Here is a 21,926-nt window from a genome sequence, read left to right as displayed (position 1 = left end):
CCCAGCTAGGTCCCAGGATAGCGAGGAGGGTGTAGGGGCTCACTGCCTGGCTCAGTGGAGCAGGAGTGAGGGGGTGACCGAGGGTCCCCAGACGCACGAAACCCTACCTCAGGACTTGGATGGTTTCATGACGGAACACCAAGTTGGGGACCTAGGCTGTCCTGTTAGTCCACTTGAGGAAGATCTCTTAGTGAGTAGAGGACCTGGAGCGTCTGTAAACAGGGCTCCTGTGGTTCTGGAGTCTGGCAGTACCGCTCCGGTAGGGAGGGTACAGGAGTCCAGCGTGAGTGATTGGGGGATGAGTTCCCCAGTGGAAGAGCCGGTGGGTCAGGGACTTCCCAGTTGGGCTAGGATCCCGTGTAGTGACCAGGGTGACACCACTTCTGTTCTGGGGGATCTCCGCGCACTGTCAGGTGGACAGGGGACGGGAGATCAGCGCCAGACAGACAGTCGCTCGACATATGTGTCATTTGATAGCCTCAGGGGGATGGAGTGTAAATCCCCCAAAGTCCTGGAGTGCCAGGCGATTATTCCACCAAAGGTTCTAGGCCGGAGGTTGGAAGGCCAGGTTCGGGATCAGCCTGACCTGAAGGGTGGGACGTCTGTAATCAGCGTCCCGACCGGTTCTTCTTCCAGAGGTACCGCCCCAGTTGGTAGGGAGTAGGGTTCTGGAAGGGGGTGCAGAGGGTGGGAGAGCCCACCTCTGGCCCCGGTACAACCTGAGGGGTTAAACCCTGGGTTGGAATGGCGTTCTAGGTGTACCCCTCGCCAGAGGAGGAGGAACCCTAGGAGAAGAGGTAGGGGGAGGAGAGCCTTCCCTGAGACTCCTGGTCCGCCTGAGGGTGTAGACCCTAGGCTGGAGAACCAGTGGCAGTCTAGTCCTGTCTTGCAGAGAGGAAGAGTGGAGAATGGCCGCTATGTGCCAGGGGTTACTACCCCCCACTCTGTGATTAGGCAAGGACCGGTGGCACCTGGGTGGCCTAGGGCCTGGTCTTGGCCGCGGACAGCTTGGGAGTACCAGTGGGGTAGCCCAGTTGGTCCAGACAGTGGTGTTATAAAGAATTCCATGGGTTCACCGTGGCGTAGAACCGGAGGGTGTCCCTGCAGTTGCGGGCCCGCGTCCGTGTTCTATCGCCCCAAGCAGGGAAGTCCATCACGGTGGTGATTGGGCTGCCCTGCGTTTTGGCTGGAAGGGGGTTGTGTTGGACTTGGCCCTTCTGGCAGGTTCACCCCTGACCTTTTTGCTTTTTATTGGTGACCTGGTGTGGTGATTTTTTGGTTTCTGCGCACTTTCCCTGTGTCCCCGGGTAAAGTGCGTGCGCGCTCTGAGTGCATGTGGTGAGATAGGCCTGCCCTCCCATAGGAATGCATGGGGAATGTATGTGTCCCTAGTAGTTCCTGATGCGTGGGGTGTGCAGGCCCGAGTTTGGTATGTGCGGACTCGTGTGATTGAATGCTGCGCGGTGATGTGTGCGGCGTGCATGTACCTAGTGTGGAAGTGCCACTTCTAGAAGTGGGCACTTCGGTGTGCAGTGTAAAATGTGTGCCTTGTCGCGTGATTGGCTGGTTGAGGTCATGTGACGGGCTAGGGATTCCCCAGAGTCAGGATGAGTCACCCAGTGGTGAATGGGGAGATCAGCAGCTAGATGGGTGGGAGGAGTACACCTGGGTCCTGAATAGGGCAGGGTTTTCCCCACACAATGCTGGCTCCGCCCCCTGTGGTGCGACTGACGACCCTAGCCCTGCCAGTGAATAGAGTGAGGGGCTGAGCACATCAAGGGTGCTCCCCAACCAGCTGCGACTGGTTTTCCCCCTCACCCTGAACCCAGAACAAAGGGTTTTAGTGTATAAAAATGGGGCTGTGTCCCCACAGAAACTGTTCTCTGCCAGGATCTTACCTGAGGGGGGCTGCTGCTGCTGCTGGACCAGAGGACCGCCACTTGGACTACCTCCCTGCCTGGAGGCCCAGTGAGCTGGCTCTGGGTCCAGCCTTGCCCCCCACCCCTGCCCTGCTGCCTGCAGGGAAGAACTTTGCTGGATTCTACGGGGATCCTCCTTTAAAGCGCTGGGAGCACTTCATTTGTGTCCTCAAGCGCCTGGAAGCGCTTTTGTTCACCCTTAGCGCTCAGGAGCGCTTTATTGCCGCCAGCCGGTGCCCACCCGGCATTTGCCCCGTTTTTGCCGACCGAGCGGGAGCCACCCCGCGTATTTAATTATTTAATTGGCGGGTGCCCACCCCGCATTGTGGTGTGCTTGTTGGTAAATTAATATCCCTAGCGGGTGCCCACCCCGCCAAGGACTTTGCCGTATTGAATTTCATCCCCCCCCTCGCGGGTGCCCACCCGGCGTCACCGCGATCGCAACTCACCGCCGCAGCCCAGGAAGTCAGGCAACGCTGACTGGGACGTGGGCGGGACTTTGAAGCAGGAAGCGACGAGAGCCCACCTCGCGCTCCTGCACTGGCCGGAGGAGAGAGGAATCCGGAAGCTCGGAGCCCGGCAGGCTCCGCTCCCCAAGTCCCGGGTCCCAGGAGGGGGCCCGGGCGAAAGGAAGAGCAGCGCCGCAGAGACCGGAGCAGCAGTCCCGGTGAGTGGGGGCCGAGTGGAGACCGAGCGCCTAACGCTCCAAGTACGGGGCGCCTCGTTGGAAGGGGGCAGCAGGGTGAAAGAGTCCCCCGTGTGGGACTCCAACGAACGGGGGCATTTTGTGAAAGAGTCCCCCGTGTGGGACTCCAACGTACGGGGGCATTGTGTGCTCGAGAGCGCTGGTGCGTTCCAACATTACCCCCCACATTTGTGCACGAGCATTTCGAGGCTCCAACGTCGGGGCCATTATTTCTCGAGCCTAGAAGGCTCAAGGGGGCATTTCCAGCTGTCTTGAGCCCACGAGGCTCCAACAAAGGGGCAGAGTATTGGTTGAGAGCCCACGTGGTTCCTACGTCGCTTTGGGGGCATTAGACATGCCCAGAGCCTGGTGAGGCTTCAGCGTTGGCCCCCTCATTTGTCTAGAGTGCCACATTTGTTTTAGAAGGTGCAGTGGTGCCCACGCTCACTTTCTCCAGCTGCCCAGCACCTAGTGGGCAGCTGCAACATTTAGGTTGTGCGCCCTGGTTTGCGTAACCTGCGCAGGCGCGCCCTGACTCTGCTGGACACAGGGCGTCCTTGCCCCTTCAAGGCCAGTTGGCCTAGGGACTGCCACAGTGGTGGCTAATGTGAGTTTGGCGCTATTCTTCCTAAACTGCACCTCTGAATGTGTTTATGCGTCATGTGCCTTGTTCTACCCCTCTGAATGTGATGCATCATGTGTAATGTGCGTTTACCCCTATAGGTATTGTGATACTTAGGTGGTTGTTTTCTCCCTAGTACAGGTGGTGCTAGTGAGGTCCTGATTCCCTGCGCAATATTTTCCTAAGGTGGTTAGGGTTGCGTAGGTGGTACTTACCTGATACCAGTAGTTACTGGTTGTGTGCTACATATGTTATTTTGTGCAACTGTAATTTTATGTTCTAAGTGCTATGTTCTAAGAGTGCTAATTCCTGACAGTGGTCCATGTGGCCCTGTCCCCTGTACATATAATCCCTTGTAAATTCTGCCCGTGCCTGTTGGCACATTGTAAAGTGTGTGTTTTTATCTGATGTGTTGTGTATAATACAAAGGCTATTTTTATAGAATACCTTGTGTGGAGTTTCCTTTGTGGTGGGCCTTGGGTGTTGTTGCTGGGTGCGCGCGCAAACGCTTTACACATCGCCTCAGAGATAAGCCTGACTGCTCGTGCCAAGCTACCAAGGGGGTGTGCAGGGGTTATCTTTGGCGTGTAACTCCCCAGCCCTGACTAGATGGTGGTTTTTGCCTGGCTTTGGCGCAAGCCTCAGCCAACCAGAAATCCCATTTCTAACAGTAAGTCATAGCTGAAAGGCTATATTGTGACCATTGTGTGCGTAAGTCATAGCTGAAAGACTATATTGTGACCATTGTGTGCGTAAGTCATAGCTGAAAGACTATAATGTGACCATTGTGTGCATAAGTCGTAGCTGAAAGACTATAATGTGACCATTGTGTGCATAAGTCGTACCTGAAAGACTATAATGTGACCATTGTGTGCATAAGTCATAGCTGAAAGACTACATTGTGACCATTGTGTGCATAAGTCATAGCTGAAAGACTATATTGTGACCATTGTGTGCATAAGTCATAGCTGAAAGACTATAATGTGACCACTGCATCCGTAATTCATTACTGGATGATGAACTGGATGTGAAGTTGCAGAATCCTGAGTATTTTGTCTTTCTTAGCACCCCTTACGCTTTTTTGCTATTTATGTGAAAGGCTCTGCTGAATTTAAAGCCATTGGTGGCAGGCTTAGGCAGTATAACAGCAACATGTACATCTCAGTTACTACAGAAATGTGAGTGACAGTGCCATGTAACTATCTGCAAAGTGCTTTAAAGTTCCATAACATTACCACAGTCTCTTAAATGTATATGATACTCCATATTAGATTATCCACTTTCGGCATTCCCTTACTCTTGAGCAGTGTACTAAACTAGCGTAGTAAGTGCATATGGTACTCGAGTGAATATACCAAGGTAACATTGTGAGTTAGAACATGGAAGGATGTTGTAGGCAACACAGGGAGAAAACCTGAAATAGAACCATATGCCTTACAAAATCCTGTACAAGAAAAATAAGCAATATTCACATATCTCACTTTTAATTTTCTTACAGAATCAAAAAGCTCACCCTAACTCCACTCTGAATTTGTACCGCGAGCTGAGCTTACTTCGCCAGAACGAACTGCCCATTCACAGAGGGTGGATGTGCCACATTTACAGCGACAAAGATGTCTTTGTTTACGTCAGGGAGTTTGATGGTTTGGACACAACCTTTATGATGGTGCTCAATTTTGGAAACGCTTCAAGGACAGATGTGCAGGTTGCAGGCATTGAACTTCCGGTGCAAGCACAAATACGACTGAGCACAAATTTCAATAACAAAGGCAAGAGCGTGAAAGTTGAGTCCATTCCAACTGAGAAGGGAGAAGGATTGGTCCTCCAATACAAAACAAACAAGCCAGTGCACACCATGGCCAATTTCAAGAACAATTGCTATGTTTCAGAAAAAGCATGCTATTTAATGGCTTTAAACTTACTCTACAAGAACTGCTAGACTGGAGAGAAATGGTTGATACATTTTATAACAAACATGGCATGTGGGAAAACAAATGTCTTTTAAATACTCCCACATTTTTAAACAATCAGTGTAAAGGTTTTTACACATGGCAACAAAAAGATATATCTATTCTGTCTATTTACAAATCAAATCACTCATAAGAGTTGGGTGTACAGCCAGGAGAAAGAAGGGGGCAGAGGAAAGAAACAGAGACATTTCTGCTGTGTTTTGCAGGAATCATTGACAGTAAACACATAGCAAATATAGACATATGTACCTTTATTGCAACTTTTTTTTTAAGTACAAATATTCTTGATCTTAGAAATAAATAAATCAGAACAATTCATGATATACATCTGCAAATAACACCAAGGAGACCTTGGGGAGGCAAATTTGTAGTTTTTTTTTGAGGATTTAAGGACTGCTCAAGGCATCCACGTCAAGGCTTTAGATTAACAATCATCTTTTACAGATTTACTCCTTTTTTCAAGTCCCAGTTCTTTGCACAGAAAGGCATATTGCTCAGCAACCTACAAAAGATAGAAGTAGATTAAATTTTTAGTCAGCATGTTGAGCAACCAGTAAAAAGTTTAATTAATCCCTTCCTCCTCACCTTCTAATCCCGCTACCGATATAGTGCACAATGGCCAATAGTAACTATCGCCCGATGCCCACAAGAAAGTAAGATCTATAGTACTAACATGTAACATTTGATCAATCAGTCCTGTGATACAAGAGAAATCTGAATGCATCCCTCAAATTTCCATGCTGCCTATGTTTTGCAGTCCTTGCGTTTGACACTGTCAGAAACTGTGCTATTGAAGTTATAAATGGAAAAAGAACAATTGATGGATAGAATGCTGCACAATGTCAAACATTCACCCCAGTACAGAGATTTGGGCCTAAATCCATCCTGCCTGCTCATCAGCGCTACCTTTGGTTTACCGTAGGCCAGAGCATTTTTTGCTCCCCATGCCATTGCAGTTCAGACCCAGCCATATGCAAAATCAGTCTCGACCCTGTTAGCCATGGGAACAGTCCAGCCCGAACGGCCAGGCCAGGTCCTCCCCGGACTGGAAACCAGCATGCTGAGGCCCGTTCAGGACATCACCCCCCCCCCCCCCCCCCCCCATCAGCCAGGCTAGCTTGACTCCAGTGCCATGGAGAGCACGGGGATCCATGCCTGGGCATACCCATCCCACTCGGGGTGACAAATGCAAAATGAACAATTGATGGATAAAATGCTGCACAATGTCAAACATTCACCCAAGTACAGAGATCTGGGCCTAAATACATCGTTTTGTTGCTCCCCATGCCCCAAAACCGGTTCCAGAATGCTTGTTTCCGGTCCTGGGAGGACCTGGCTTGGCAGTTCGGGCTGGACTGCTCCCATGAGGAACAGGGACAAGACTGATTTGCATATGGCTGGGTCCAAACTGGGGTGGCGTTGTGAGCAAAAGAATGATGGATTTAACCCAGACCTCTTGACTGGGGGTGAATGTTTTGATTTGTTCTGCATTTCGTCCATCAATTGTGTGTCTTTTGCTAGTAGTACTTGGTAAATGTGTGCAGGGATGCCAATGTAGCTGCCTGACAAATGTCGAGGACTAAAACTCCAAACTGCAACACCGTGGTAGCAGCCTTAGCTCTGGTTTAATGAGCTCTTAAGCCTTCAGGAGGCTGCTTCTTCACCACAGTGTAGCAAATCTTGATGCAGAGGACGACTCATAGTGAGAGAGTCCTCTTCTGCACCGCACAACCTTTCTTAGCGCCCATGTACCCCACGAAGAGTTGGTCGTCCATCCGGAATTCTTTAATGCGGTCAAGGTAGAACAACAATGCTCTTTTTGTGTCCAGATGGTGGAGTCGCTCATCTTCCTTACAGAATGCGGAGGAGCATAGAAAGTGGGCAAAGGAACAGATTGCCCCACAAGGAAGGGTGTTACCAATTACGGGAGGAAAGAAGTCTTAATGTGAAGCACCAACTTGTCAGGAAATATTATCAGGTAAGGAGGCTTGCATGACAAAGCCTGCAATTCACTCACGCTCCTGATGGATGTAATTGCCACTAAAAAGGCTGTCTTGATGGTAAGCAGTCGGAGGGGACAGTTGTGCAGAAGTTCAAATGGGGCACACATTAGGAAGGTGAGAACCAATTTAAGGTCCCATGAGGCATGATGAAAGGGGAAGGTGGGAACATATGTACAAGGCCTTTGAGAAATCTATTGACAATTGGAGCTATAAATAAAAAGGGTTGGTCTGGCAGTTGCAGAAAGGCACACAGGGCTGAAAGGTACCTTTATAGAGTGCCCAGAGCAGAGCCCTGCTGGGCAGCCGTTAAAATAAAAATTAAAATATTCGATATGGAAGCAGAAAGAGGGTCAATATACTTTTCTGGAAAGTATATTACACCAACTTGGTAGCAGGCGCCTGGCTGCCAAAATAATGGTACAGACTTCGGGAAGAGAGTGAAATGCTGTCAACTGCCACCACTAATTCTCCAACAAGAAGGAGTAGAGTTGACAGGTTCGGGTTGAGAACCCATCCCTGCTGCTGCTACAGAAGATCCTCCCGAAGGGGCAGCCTGATCAGAGTATCGATGTTCAGTTGGAGAAGCTTGACATAACTGACTCTCCGTGCACAGCCCGGAGCCACAAGAATAACTTGGGCCCAGTCGGTCCTGAGCTTCTTGAGAACTCTGGGCAGGAGTGGTATGGTCAGATAGGCGTAAAGGAGGCCTGAACTCCATTCGAGACGAAAAGCGTCTCTGAGCGAGAGCTACCTTGGAAACTACAGCGCACAAAACTGCTGACATTGCGCGTTCTAAGCAGAGGTAAACAGATGTAACCAAGGCTCTCCCCACTGTTGAAAGAGATCTTGCACCACCTCCGGATGGAGACGCCATTCATGATCTGCTGGGCATTGACGGCTGAGTTTGTCCGCTCTGGCATTCAGCGAACCTGCCAGGTTTTGAACCACCAGGGATATGCCCTGGTGTTCCAGCCAATCCCAAGACACAGGATCCACAAGCCCTGTTTGTTGCAGTACCACATGGCGGTGATGTTGTCTGTAAACACTTGTACTAGCCTCCCCTGAATGGAAGGAAGAAGGGCTTTCAATGCCAAACGAATCGCTTGGCGCTCCAGCAAGTTGATGTGGAGTCCGGATTCTGTCAGAGACCAGAGTCCTCCAATCTCTACCTCTCCCAGATGGCTGCCCCATCCCAGGAGTGATGCATCTGTCACTACTGTGAGATCTGGTTGGGGAAAAAAGAGGGGTCTGCCTGTAACTCAATCGTGGTTTGTCAGACCCCACTGCAAATCCTGTGCAGTTCCCTCCTAGATCTGGACCATGTCAGAGAGGTGCCCCTGATGCTTCCCCACTGGAACTTCAGGTCCCACTGCAGAGCCCGCATATGCCATCTGGTATGTGTCGCTAGCGGGATGCAGGACATGAGGGCTAGCAGCCTCAAAGTCATTCTCACCAAAATCCAGGATAGAGGCTGAAGCATCTGTTTCATAGCCTGAATAGCCTGGACTCGTTGCTCGGAAGGATAGGCCCGAAACTGCACTATGTCCAGAACAGTTCCAATTACAGGGAGTGTGTGAGAGGGAGTTAGGTGGGACTTCGGCACATTGATAGTGAACCTCTGCAAATGCAGACGGTCCGCCATAGTCTGGAGGTGAAAGATGACAGCCTAGGGTGAGCCCCTCTTCATCAGCCAGTCGTCGAGATAGGGGAAGACTTACACCCCTGATCGGCGCAGATGAACTGCCACCACTGCCATCACCTTGGTGAACACCCGAGGGATACTGGTAAGGCCAAAGGGGAGCACGGTGAACTGAAAATGCTCTGGCTACCGTAAACCAAAGGTAGCGCTGATGAGCAGCTAGGATGGGAATATGGAAATAGGCGTCCTGCAATTCCAACACTACATCAAGACTTCCAAGTCCCGGGCAAACAGGACCTGAACCAATATGATCATCTTCAACTTTTCCTTTTTGGGGGAAGTAGCTAAGAGCTTGTAGATCTAGGATAGGACGAAGGACCTTCTCCTTTTTCAGGACCAGAAAATAGTGGGAATAACAAGCACAGCCTACTTCTGATGCTGAAACGCTTCAATAGCTCCCTTGGCCGAAAGCCATGACTTTCTCTTGAAACAAAATAAGATGATCCTCCATCAGCCGGTCCTAAGATGGAGGCATGGAAGGAGGGGTAGCATTGAAGGGGAGGGAGTAGCCCCTTCGGACTCTCTGGAGGAGCCACCTGTCCGATGTAATATCGAGCCAGCGGTGGAGGTGATGGCGGATCCTGCTACCAACTGGCAGCCCATGATCTTGAAGGGAAAGACTAGGCGGGTTTGGAGGCTGAGGTTGGAGGGGGTGGTGGACTGACCCGACCTTTGCCTACCCGACTCACAGGGTCAGAATGAGCTGTGCCCTCGCTGCTGTTGCTGGACTGTGTGGTCTTGTTGCTGGGATAGGACCGGCGCGGCTGAAAGGCCCTTCCGTAGCCATGAAAGGGGTGAAAGGCAGACTGGGGACCAGTAGTGGCTCCTCCGCTAAGGCGGAGGAGCGTCGCCCCACTGCGTTGCAGCAGTGAAGGAAAGGAAAAATAAAATGATAATAACTTGATGTAATTATAATTTTATTTGTTCCTTCCGAGCAGCATGGGGGTGGGGGGGGCTGCCCTACTCACAGAGCAGGGCAGGGGGAGAGCGATGAGCACACTGTAAGTGCGCACAATGCTTTGGCCGGCCAGCCAAAGCATCATACGTACTTAGCATGTTCTCCACCCAGGCTGCATTACAGCCTGGGTGGAGAACATGCCCAGGGCACCAGTCCCCATCTGAGCGTCAAACTACGGTGCTCAGACCAATCCCAACGCTGCATTGCAGGAATTTGATTGGCTTAGGAGAGCCAATCCCAATGCTGCATTGCAGCACTGGGATGGTCATGTCGAGACTACAACGGATGGCGAAATTCCATGCATCTCTCCCATCTGATACTGCTTGGGAGAGGATGGATGGGCCTCTTCCGGGACCTGTGGCAGCACTTGCGGAACTGTTTCCCACAGGGATTGGGGATAATGGCCCAATAAGTATGCAGTATTCACAGACCACAATGAAAAGCTGGTGGAAGAAAACATTTATTACCTCAACTATCCGGCCTCTTGGTTTCCCTGTCTGGGGGAGCGCAAGGGAACGCGCAATGGGAGGTAGAGGCTTGGACCACCAAGCTCTCTGGGGTAGGGTGGGTGGTGAGTAAGCTTGGGCTGCCCGGGGCAGGGCGGTGGCAGGGGTGATTATCCTATTCTCAGGAGCGCTGTGCTGGGTTTGGACCAGGTACTCAGTAAGACATCTGTAAGGACCTCATTAAAGGAATGCAAGGGTTCCAAAGAGGAGACACCTGGATACAAGATGTCCGTCAAGATAACAGTCTTGACCACCACCAAAGGGAGCTGAAGGTCCAGGACCTCAGCCACCCTTCGCACTACCATAGCAAATGGCGCTCCTTCCTCTGTAGCCACGGTAGGGGGGAAAGCATACCAGAATTTAAAGAGGTGTCCAGTCCACTGGCCTCACCCAACTCCTCATGTCAGTCCATTTTATGATAAGGCTGGTCTTCTAAAAGGTCCAGTGACCCCTACCAATCTCCTGGCCCTTAGGAATAGGGTAAGGAATCTGTGGCTAGATGTCTCTATCAGATACTACAATTAAAAACACACTGACAAAGCCAATTGGTCCTGCATTTCATTAGCAAAAGTGCTTCACTAGCAAGTTTGGGAGTGTGGCTGTATTGATGGGAGAGTCAGATAATGTGAAAACGAATTAACTGTTAGACGGGCGAGTGAGTGGATAGATGAATGACTGAGTACATGGATAATTATTTGGCGAGTGGATCGATGGATGAATGTTGAATAAGTGAGTACAAGGAAGGATGAATGGGTGAGTGGGTGCATAGAAGGCTGAGATCTCAAACAGCACTAGTTATAATAATGAAAATTGCAAGTATTATTCCAATGCAAGTCTTACACCAGAGATGGACACCATTGTGCCAATAAAGATAGTAATATATGAAGATTTGCCACCATAACACCAGTGCAAGCATTACACAAAGGATGACCACCATCGTGCCTTACAGCATATCACGAATTACCACCATTATGGATGTAAGCTGCTGAGGCAATCTCTTTTGCCCTTTTTTTTGCTACAGTGATCATGGCAGCTTTACTAGATAAATTGTACGGCATAGGGCATTATCCAAATTTGCCAATGCTTGCTGAACCAGCCGCACATAATCTCAGCATGGGAAGTTCAGAACACACAGCAAGCTACAGCTGTTGCTTGAGGTAGGTTTTGGTATGTGGGGAGTGTGCACACATCTGCTTTTGTCTATGTAAATTAATCGTAATAACAAAATCGCTGACGTTGCTATCATGAAAACCTAGTATTTGTAATGGGCCCTCTGCTATGAACATCAGCTCTTTCCCTGAGGGCCCCAGATAGAAATGCTGAATCTGTGAGGTCTACTGCACAGGTCTAGGGTGCCATGTTCAATGTTGCCAAGATATGGGCAAAGTGGAACATCACAAAAGACTCCTTCCAACAGGCAGCTGCTGTTTCGAGCTCTTCAGTTGAAAGACTGGTCATTGCTTGCATTGAAAAAATTGGAAATCCATGCAATGGCTAAGCTCTATCAGTCTTTAAAGAAGAGTATACTGAATATAGGTACTTTGTGTCGGTCTGAAGAAGTGTTTTCAACTTTCCATCAGGGGAGGAAGCAAGTCTCGTAAGCCAAGGACTTTCTCTTGAAATTTCTGACATACGGTGATGCTGGGATTCAAATAAAGCTCTCAGGATTCAAGAGTCTGTTACCTGGTCTTGAACAAATAGGTTAGTATAAAGCAAAACTAGGAAATGAAAAGGGATGCCCTGAATGGCTTGTGTGCTAGCTTCAACTTCCACACGTTAAGTTTGTTTGACCTCAAACCACACACTTCTCTAGCTTCAAAACCTCTTCTGCTAGAGGGAGTACTTATAAATATGTCAAATACTGCTATGAAGCCCTTTAACTGGATAACACTTAAATGATGTGTCTCCTTTGAAATAGATAATGCAGCATTATACTGTGTATAAAGATGCTAGACGTGGAAAGTATGGCACCTAGAAATGGCAACGAAATGTCAAAAGTCATCAATGCAACAATCAATGTAAACTTCCTTTCACTGAACTTGTGACCAGTGTAAGTAGAATCAAAACAATACTGTGCGAGATACTTCCCATCTTTCCTCCAAGGCCGACGGATAACCCTCTCTTCTTTCAACTTTTCCTTTTACCCTCCCTTCCTTTATGAGATAAGCAGTAGCACATTTCGAGCAGAAACCTTTACGTTTGATCTCCTTTTAAGTGAGAAAATGACATAAGGAGGGGGGTGGGAAAATCTAAACCTGAATAGCCCCCGGCAAAAGGGACGCCTGCCGACCATGTTGTGTACCAATACCGTCTAAAGAGCACATGCAGGTTTTTGAAAAAGTGGCAACAGAAAAGTACTTTCAGGAGAAAGGTTCCTTTGACTTAGAACATGTAAACAATTTAAAGAGAAGGACCATAAGAAGAAAGTACATAGCGGACAACAGCCAACATGCATGAATTGTCACAAGGGAGCAAACCAGAGAAATGACAAGTCCCAAATACGTGGAATGAAGTAGACCCATGAGAAACTTCAAATACTATATTAGTCACTTTAGGGTCAGGGTTAGGGACTATTTTTATATTGCCCACTTCCTCCTTGCTTATTTCCCCAAATTATCACTGATAAATAGAAACCTGAAGAAGAAAAGGAGGAAGATACATTGGATGATCTAACAATCTGAGGCCAGCAACCAACGCAGAAAGTGCTCTAATAGGAACGCTCGGAAGCGGGGCAGTGCCGGCTGCCTGCCAGCACCCAGGGTATGCCCAAGCGATTGCAGCAAGACAGGTGACCGACAGTGTGGTTGGTGGCGAAACACTAGAGGAGGCGTGTGAAGAACACAACAAGAGGCTGACTCGACAATCCCACACACTTGATTTTCATAATGGTCCGATGACTCTCCACTACACACCAAATTGATTGAACTTGCAAACTGACCATTACCCAGGATAATTACTGAAACTATTACTCAGATGAACTGCGAGCCGATTAGCTAGAGTCTCAATACTAAATGCCTGTGAAGGTTAACACACCATCCTCTAGTAACACTGACAAAGAGGAGCCATGAGAAGATTTCCCTAATTGCCTCTTTTCCCTATGGGAGTACCCCGGCCCAGGAGGAAGAATGACCATTTATGTCTAATGGTGCCCAGCTAACTTGTTCAGTATTAATAAGCATTTTTCTGAAAATGCTTTGAGATCCCGTGAGGAATTACTGAACGTTTTTGAGTGTTACAGGACTAATTGGGTAGACTGGACTGAGATTGGTGGTGCTGAGTAAAGAAACAGATTGATTGATTGAAAAATACAGTTGGCCATGAAGGCACCGGTTGATGATGAGGCGGAGGCCAAAGACATGCTTTTAAATGCTATGATGGAATAATATTCATTCAAGACCGAGTGGACAAAGATTTTGAATGGGAAGTAGAATAAAGTTAAGACCCCAGCAGATTATTTAGTGAGGGTGAAATATATGTTTGAGAGATATTCAAGTATTACCAACCCCGTAGAACAAGCTAAGGATGATGTGGGGGCTGCCTATGTGCAGGGACTGCTGCTAATGGTCCAGGAGTAATCGAGAACGATATGCATTGGGTAGCAAACAAAAGGTTTAATCAAGTTGGTCACTGTTGCTAATCATTGTGTGTCAGAAGAGGAAGAAAGAAATCTAAGGGAAGGGCGAGGGGACGGGGCAAGGTAAAGGAATAGGGGACACAATCCCTCTGAAAGAGTCATGTTTTATTGTGGTCAGTTAAGGCACTGGAAATGCAACTGTCCAAATTTACCATCTTAAAGCCCCCATTCAACCTGAAGTCCTCTCATTCACTCATATAATGCAGTATCAATACCCAAATTACTAGGGCAGCCCATGAGGCATTACTGGCCCATGAATAGATTGGTCTGATCAACGAAAAGGGCGCATATGTGAAGTGTGTAACAAAGTCTTATTGATATTGGGGGGGCCAACTAAAAGAGTTGGGAGGAGTGCCTGACTCAGTACCATCTACCTGGCAATTTGTAAACTACAAGAAGACTGGTAGGCTTTACACCTATTACGGGGCCGCAAATAGTGCTATAACAAGGCAAGCATTTAAGCGATTGCTTCAGTTTGTGCTGGCGAAGTGGGCAAACATGCCAGCATTAACAGGGATTATTAATCAAGGGAGAGATTCCTAAAAAGAAATGAAACTCCTCACCCACATTAGGTTTCATGCTTCATCACTGGGATTGCCCCTTCACCAACACTATTCAGGGTGCTAGGCTGGCTGATCCAGAGCTATTTTTTTGTGCAATTAGTTACCAATGGGAGTAAAGTGGAAAACTTGAGGGTCTCAGTTATGTCTGTTAAAATAGCATTAGGACAGGTATAATTAGAATCAATTTTATTAACTAACTTAGAAGAGTTCTTCCCCATGAAACAGTAAAAACACATAAAAGAGTGGGATAAGTTAGGTATGTATTATGATACCTTTCTCACACTCCTTATCAGGAGAACATGTTTTAATCCCGATGGCTACAGGATCCCTGGGCTTTCATCTGGACCATAGGCTCTACCTGATTTTCAACTCCCTTGGCCTGGCAAAACAACTAATTGTTTTCATATTTTGCATCCTGATAGTATAGGGAGAACAATCACAAACAAAATAATCTATGTTACATTAATGAAACGTCCATACACCAATGCATATGGTACCAATCACTGTAAAACACCCCACTCATATTGGCACAACAGGAAACATTGTAAAATCTTACAACATTTTGACAATGTCCTTGAACCACCACTGTTTGCATTCAGAAAGAGTGCTAGCATAGGGAACAAAGTAGTACATACACAAAAAAGAGATCACCAGGACAAATAAACTACATCTAAGGGGTTTACCAAAGCTCTTAGGTCACCATTAGTGTAGAAACTGCAATATATGAGCAACCTGAAAATGTCGTCTATTTTTTAGATTGCACCTATGTCACCTTCGATGCATGACTACCAGAAAGATTAATGTTAGACATTGGGTTACTGGTTGACTGGGTTGTGAGCCCTGATCAAGCAGAAACAACAATGCTAGTATGGGTAAGTCACAAGCAAACCCAACTTAAACTGTGCTCACCCCCTGGTAGCTTGGCAAAGGGCAATCAGGCTTAAATAGAGGCAATGTGTAACGTATTTGTGCAGCACTTCAAACAGTAAAACTGTGAAAACACCACAAAAAAGGATCCCACACTGGGTTAGAAAAACACAACTTAATTTAATAAATAAAACAAGACAAAAATTCAATAAGTAGGACCGGGGTATGACATTTTGAAGAATAAACTGCAATACTGAGCCTAACCGCATAAAGCACCAACCGTGGCTATCGGGCCCGCTGGGCCGGGTGAAAGTCAAAAGTTCAGGCAAACCGCGATGAAGAGTGGGTCGGATACAGTTCCAGATTAGTCCAGCTGAACTTTTACCTTTTCAGGTTTTGTGCCAGGAATCCCATTCCTGTTGCAGAAGTTCGCAGGGAGCCAGGAGAGTGTTGCGGGCAGTGATCAGCATTGCACTCAGAGCAGGCTGGGTGTCGCAGATGGGCAGGCTGGAGTTTTGCAGTCCCCTGCGGGCGATCGATGCTTGCTGTGCGAAGAGAAAGGCTGGTGGTGGCTCACAAGGATTTTTGGAGAGAGTGGCGTGGTTCCAGTGCAAGTGGGCCCGTTCGCGGTTGCAAAGAGCCCAAAAGCTTGATTTCAAGAGCTCAATAGCGACACCGATGGTCCAGGACCTGAGAGCACTGATTGGGAGTCAGTAACTTGCTGAAGGCAGGTGCCAGAGGCTCAGATCAGGAGGCCAGAAGACTAGCTCTTTGAGTCACTCTGGGGTCCTGGGTTCAAGAAGAAGTTGCAGGTCCAGTTCTTCTTCCCCAGGCAAGAAGGTAGCATGCAGCACCGCAGGTCAGCAGTTCCTTTAGAGTAGCAGTACAGCAGAGTGGCAGTCCTTGTGGCAGCACAGCATTCCTTCATCCTGACATAGTATCCACAGGGCCAGAAGTGTACTGAGGTCCCTTTTTTATACACAGTTGAGTCTTTGAAATGGGAAGAAGCTTCTTGAGGCATACCTTTCAAGTGCACAGCTGCCCTGCCTTCCCTGTCCTGGGTCCAGACTAACAACAGGGGGTATGCAGCCAATTGTGAAGAGATATGACACAGTCTATTCAGGTGTAAGTGAGGCTGGGCCCATCTCCTCCTTCCCATCCTGCCATTGATGGCCCATCCAATCGTACTTAAGCCCCTATAGTGTGTGGATGTCTCGGAGGAATACACAAAGCCCACCAACGGCCAACTACACCCATTCATATGACCAGAGACAGGCTGCAGGCACCAAATGGCTAAGGCAACAAAATGCCAACTTTCTAAAAGTGGCATTTTCAGAATTGTAATTTAAAAATCCGACTTCACCATAAGTTAAGATTTTAAATTAGGATTCCAGAGACAACACACACAAACCAGTTATCTCTTCTCATTTGTCAGTTACACTTATAAAATGTAATAAGGCAACTCCAGTGTTATACTACGAATTTAAGAGTTTTTCACTACCAGGACATGTAAAACTTAAAAGTGCATATCCAACATTTTAAATACACTGCACCCTGTCCTTGGGGCTGTTCAGGGTCAAGCCCAGGAGTGACTTACATGCATTAAAAAGGAAGGTTTAGGGCTGGCAAAAGGTTTATTTTGCCAGGTTGAAATGACAGGTTAAAACTGCACACACAGGCTTTGCAATGGCATGTTTAAAGGCTACTTAAGTGGGTGGCACAATCAGTGCTGCCGGCCCACTGGTAGTATTTAATTTACAGGCCCTGGGCACATGTAGGACACTTTACTAGGGACTCATAAGTACATTAAACATGCCAATTGGGTATAAGTCAATGTTGCCATGTTTTGAGCAGAGAGCACAAGCACTTTAGCACTGGTTAGCAGTGGTGCAGTGCCCAGAGTCCTTAGATCAGCAAAACCGAAGTCAGCAAAAACAGGAGCTCTGAAGGCAAAAAGTTAGGGGGAAACCACGCCAAGAATACCAGGTCTAACAATGAAGATCAGGATACAATAGCATTAGCACAAGTTCAACTTCAGACAGGTAGTCCAGGACCACTAAATTGACTGATCATTTCAGGGAACACACAAATACCTTTGATAAAGTAAGTTGGCCAACAAAAAAAGGTTTTGACTATTCATAAAAGTAAAGGGGTATCTTGGGGGCCCTCTCCCATTTGCGAATGGGTTGCCACTAGCTTTCAGTAGTCGATAAAGTTAATGGTTTGCGACTGGCTTTCAGTTGCAAAACATTAATACATACCATAAAGAATCGGTAGTGGGAAGGGACACCTAAACACACCTCTTACAAATACCAATGCATTATGGCTGCCTACAATCATTCAGCGACTCTGTAATATGTTTAGTATATTTGACAAAGCTCATTTACTGGTCGCAAACCTGGAGATTCACCGAATCGCAGGTTTTGTGACCAATCAATACAGTCATAAATCTGCCCTTTACATCACTTCACTGGAGCGACAGACTGCCACAGCTCATCACTGTGGTCCCCCAACTATAACATAAGGCATTACTCATTACAATCCTAATACATTATACCACCATATTTTCCATGGTTCCCTAACTCTAATTCTCACAATTTCGATAACTTGTGATACCAGCAGACCATTTCTGGGTATGACATCACCACAATTGCCACACTTTTGAAAGATTAGCTACCATGTGCCCTAACCTCTCCATACTTTTTATATTCCTCTATATGAGCCAGGATCACTCTTAATATCATTTATAGACATTGAATCTTTTTTATCAAGAATTGTTAATATTTGAATTTAAAATGTAAGAATGTCTTTCATCCACATACCTCATTCAAGGAATCTTCCCAAGATGGGGAATTGCAATGACTTCCTCCTGGCTGAATGTGTAAAAGGATATTAGATGCCCTTAGTCCTAAAACAAACACAGATACAAAAATTAAAATCATCGTTGAGAATACCACCTTTTTTTAATTCTCCTTTCGTTCCTGAAACACTATTCTTGTACAGATCAATTCTAACACCTTTTGAGGAAGCTGATCTTGCAAGACTGAAATTATAAAGATTTGCAATTCTATAGGAATCTGGACAGCTATCAATTCATTTTCCTGTAATTGTAAATTCTATTTATATAGAGCTAACTACCCCTGATGAGAAGTTGAAGTGCTTTGCGGTGAGTAGCGTGCTACTAGAGAACCCAAGGTTAGAGTTAAGAAGTAGAAAATTAATAAAAAGCATCTTTTTTTCCTTACTTGAGGATTAGTTGTGGTAATTGTGCTACATTAGTGCTCCCTGAGAACTGAGGCATTTACTATGTTATGGAGGGGATGTATTAAATGTAGTGGATAAGTGAAGGAAAGAAGTCAGTTGTAATTGGAGTGGTGGATATGTGTGCCTGTTGGCTGGATATATTGGATAATGGGGGAAAGAGTTAGGAAGGGGTGTTTAGGATTCTGCATTGGTCTGAGGGGCTTGGGAAAAGTCAGAGAAAGGAGGTATGGCAGAGTGTGAAAAAGAAAATTATTACAATAAATGTTTGCCCCCGTAAATAAAATGTATATATCCATTTATAGAAACATATAAATATATAGCAATATGTATAAATACATTCACATGTAAACAGTTATACAATTTTATGTACAAAGCACAAATCCCACTATATAAACACCCGTATATGTGTGTGTATATATATATATATATATATAATATGTATATAGTAATATTTACATGCTCAGACATTCACAAGTGTTGTGCAGATATAAGCAGATATATATGCCACGGATTGCCCAGGACATATTGTTTGGGGTCAAGGACAACAAGTTTTAATGTTTAATTTATACTTGAGACAAGTAGGGCCAATCACCCGCAGAACAAACTATTTGGCTGGCAGTTTACAGTACCACATTATGGTAACTTTTGAATCCATATGTTCATGTTGTTTGGACTTGTATTTATGGTTCATTAATGGAAAACATGTATTATTAGGGTGAGCCCTCTAAAGAAATGCTGTAAGCTTGCAGTACTGACAGTGGTTCCAATATAAATATGTCTACTTACGTTTGCAAAGTTTAATAATATGAAGCTATGTATAATGCTCCCAGAATGTTCTCTGATGAGATGCAAACACTTGCATAAGCTGAAAGCAAACCTGCTGATTATTTACGTTCAAAATAAAATGTTCCCAAAAAATACCCAACTAGAAAAAATATGTTTTGCTAAACTGCTAAGAATTTTTAAGTACCATTTCTTTGAAGCATCATTTCGTAAAATATTTTTGATATGTGGTAGTATTTCCCCAAAAAACTCATAATGAAAAATCAGTGTAAAACAGTTTCAACAAGATTATAGGAAACATGAAAATAAATAAGCGTTGGTAAAGCCAACAGATCTGGAGTTGGTGGTCACCCTTTTGTTTTGGTCAGTGTGTGTCTGTTTTGAACTGGTTATTGTGGGAGCTGCCGGGTCCTCACATTTATAACAAAAACATTGTCTAAAACCAAAAATATTATTTGGTCTCAAAAAGTACACATTACCACAGTAGCCTCTGCCATTGAAAGAAACTATAGTTTGTGCTGTTATGCTCCTTGTAAAAGAGCAGAATGCCGTCACCCACAGTGAATCCAGCCAGTAGCTAGACAGATAGACAGAGAGAATTTTAATAAAAACAAAAGATCTTGGTTAACACCAGACCTAATTAGGGACCCAATTCTTTAAGAAATTATTTTAAAAAGTCACAAAAGTGCACTCATGGTGTACACTTTGCATTAGTGCAGATTTACGACTTTCATGAATTTGCAAGGGTAGACCTGGAAATGGTACTGATACAAAATGTTTGTGAACTGCATTTTAGCAAGAGCAAACATGCATGTGTAGATTTGCTCATGGACATTTCAAACCTGGTACTACCACCCCCTGCTAATTCCAACTCAGTATGTAGATCTACAGGAAAGGTGGAAAAATAAGGGCATTGCTAGTATCCACACACTGCTATAATATATAATACGAGCCTTGGCATAACCAGAGGAGCTATTATCAGAGGTCTTATATAAGGGGATTGCTTCCATAACTTGTCATCTCACTTCATGGCAGCAAATGGACAAGTGGATTGTTTTACAGGACAAGTAGAAATCTGAAGCAGCCTGACCCAGGGACAAATAGATATTAAATTCCACACCCATGTATATGGGTACTTTTTCTAAAAAAAAATGTTAAATACTTATTTTATTTATCCTATTTTATGATTTTTATAAAGCTCAACACTCATCCCGAAGGGGATATCACAGCGCTATAGCTCCCCGCTTAACATATATAAAAGTACTGTGGCAGGGAACACATAGAGAGACAGACAATTTGGAAAGTGCCATGTTTTGAGCCCTCATCCAACTGGCTACCTCCTCTAGGTAACTAGAGCGGTTTTGTCTGGTTTCTTCAAATGTCTCCCCTTGGAAAATGACCAATTGTGTGTCATCAGCGTATGAGAAAATTTCAAAACCCCATTTATGCACCAGCTTCATAAGGGCTGTAACATAAACATTAAACAGTGGCGGGCTAAGTGATGGGCCCTGTGGCACCCCGCAGTTTGAACTATGGGGAGAAGGTCTTATAGTATCTTGTTGAACCGACTGAGTTATATTGCTCAAGAAAGAGTCAGACTACCGTAGAGCTGTCAAATGAATATCAGCTTTGTGAAGGTTGTTTATTAGGAGGCTATGCATGAAAGTGCCAAAGGGTGATGACATATCAAGTAGAATCTGGGCAACTGCTTTGCCCAGATCTGCTTCCAATCTTATATTGTCCAAAATCGCCAGGATGGTGGTTTCTGTACTATTCCCAGGTCTGAAGCCTAAATGAGAAGGGTCTAATATGTTCTTATCTTCTAAAAAAAAGTTGTCAGACGACTGTTGACGAGTCTTTCAAAAACTTTGGATATATATGGAAGCAAAGAAATGGGGCAGTCCTTTGAAAATACAGAGACGTCAACTCCTGCTTTCTTCGTTAGGCGGTGAACCAATGCTTGCTTCCCTGTCTGAATATCTGGCACTTCTCAAAGATGAGTTAAAACTTGGAGTACAATTCAGACTGGGAATGAGAAATAAGCAGGAAAAGATGGAAGGGCTCAAGAGGGGAATCTGATATGACTTCAAGCATTGTCTTCTCCACCTGTTCCCTTGATATGTTGGTAAATTTATCAAGATTTACTCTAGCATCCGGGCATGGCCCAAGTTAATTCCAATCCAACTCTAATAAGGAGGGAAGGGGGCTAAAGTGGAATAAATAGTGTCGATTTTTCTCTGAAAACTAGTTGGCAATATCTTCACAACGTGTAACTGAGAGGAGTGGGAATAGCTGACTGGCTCAGAGAGCTCTTTAACAATTTTAAACTGCTTTTTATTGGAACATAAACCCCTATGTTCATAGTCATCTATGTATATATTAAATTGTAATATTTCTGTGCAATGAAAGGATCCTTATATATCTACACCCAAATGTATATATATGTAATAACA

At 45.8% G+C, this 21,926-nt stretch overlaps 2 protein-coding genes across 3 annotated transcripts in view; one reads left to right on the top strand and one right to left on the bottom strand.

The window, feature by feature from the left end:
• SLC3A1 (solute carrier family 3 member 1) overlaps positions 1–5,510 on the top strand; it is a 58,306-nt gene extending 52,796 nt beyond the window's left edge. The window contains exon 10 of the mRNA XM_085612775.1: positions 4,725–5,510. Within this exon, the coding sequence (XP_085468901.1) occupies positions 4,725–5,165 (441 nt within the window). The 3' untranslated portion in view covers positions 5,166–5,510. The remainder of the gene's footprint in view (positions 1–4,724) is intronic.
• Positions 5,431–21,926, bottom strand: part of PREPL (prolyl endopeptidase like) — a 405,224-nt gene continuing 388,728 nt past the window's right edge. For both annotated transcript variants that reach the window (XM_085612773.1, XM_085612774.1), the window contains 2 exons: positions 18,249–18,334; positions 5,431–5,698 (listed from right to left, as the gene is read on the bottom strand). In XM_085612773.1, the coding sequence (XP_085468899.1) occupies positions 5,621–5,698; positions 18,249–18,334 (164 nt within the window). In that variant the 3' untranslated portion in view covers positions 5,431–5,620. The remainder of the gene's footprint in view (positions 5,699–18,248; positions 18,335–21,926) is intronic.

Source organism: Triturus cristatus, chromosome 6, assembly GCF_964204655.1.
Source record: "Triturus cristatus chromosome 6, aTriCri1.1, whole genome shotgun sequence".
NCBI lineage: Eukaryota > Metazoa > Chordata > Amphibia > Caudata > Salamandridae > Triturus > Triturus cristatus.
This window is presented reverse-complemented; position numbering and strand designations above follow the sequence as displayed.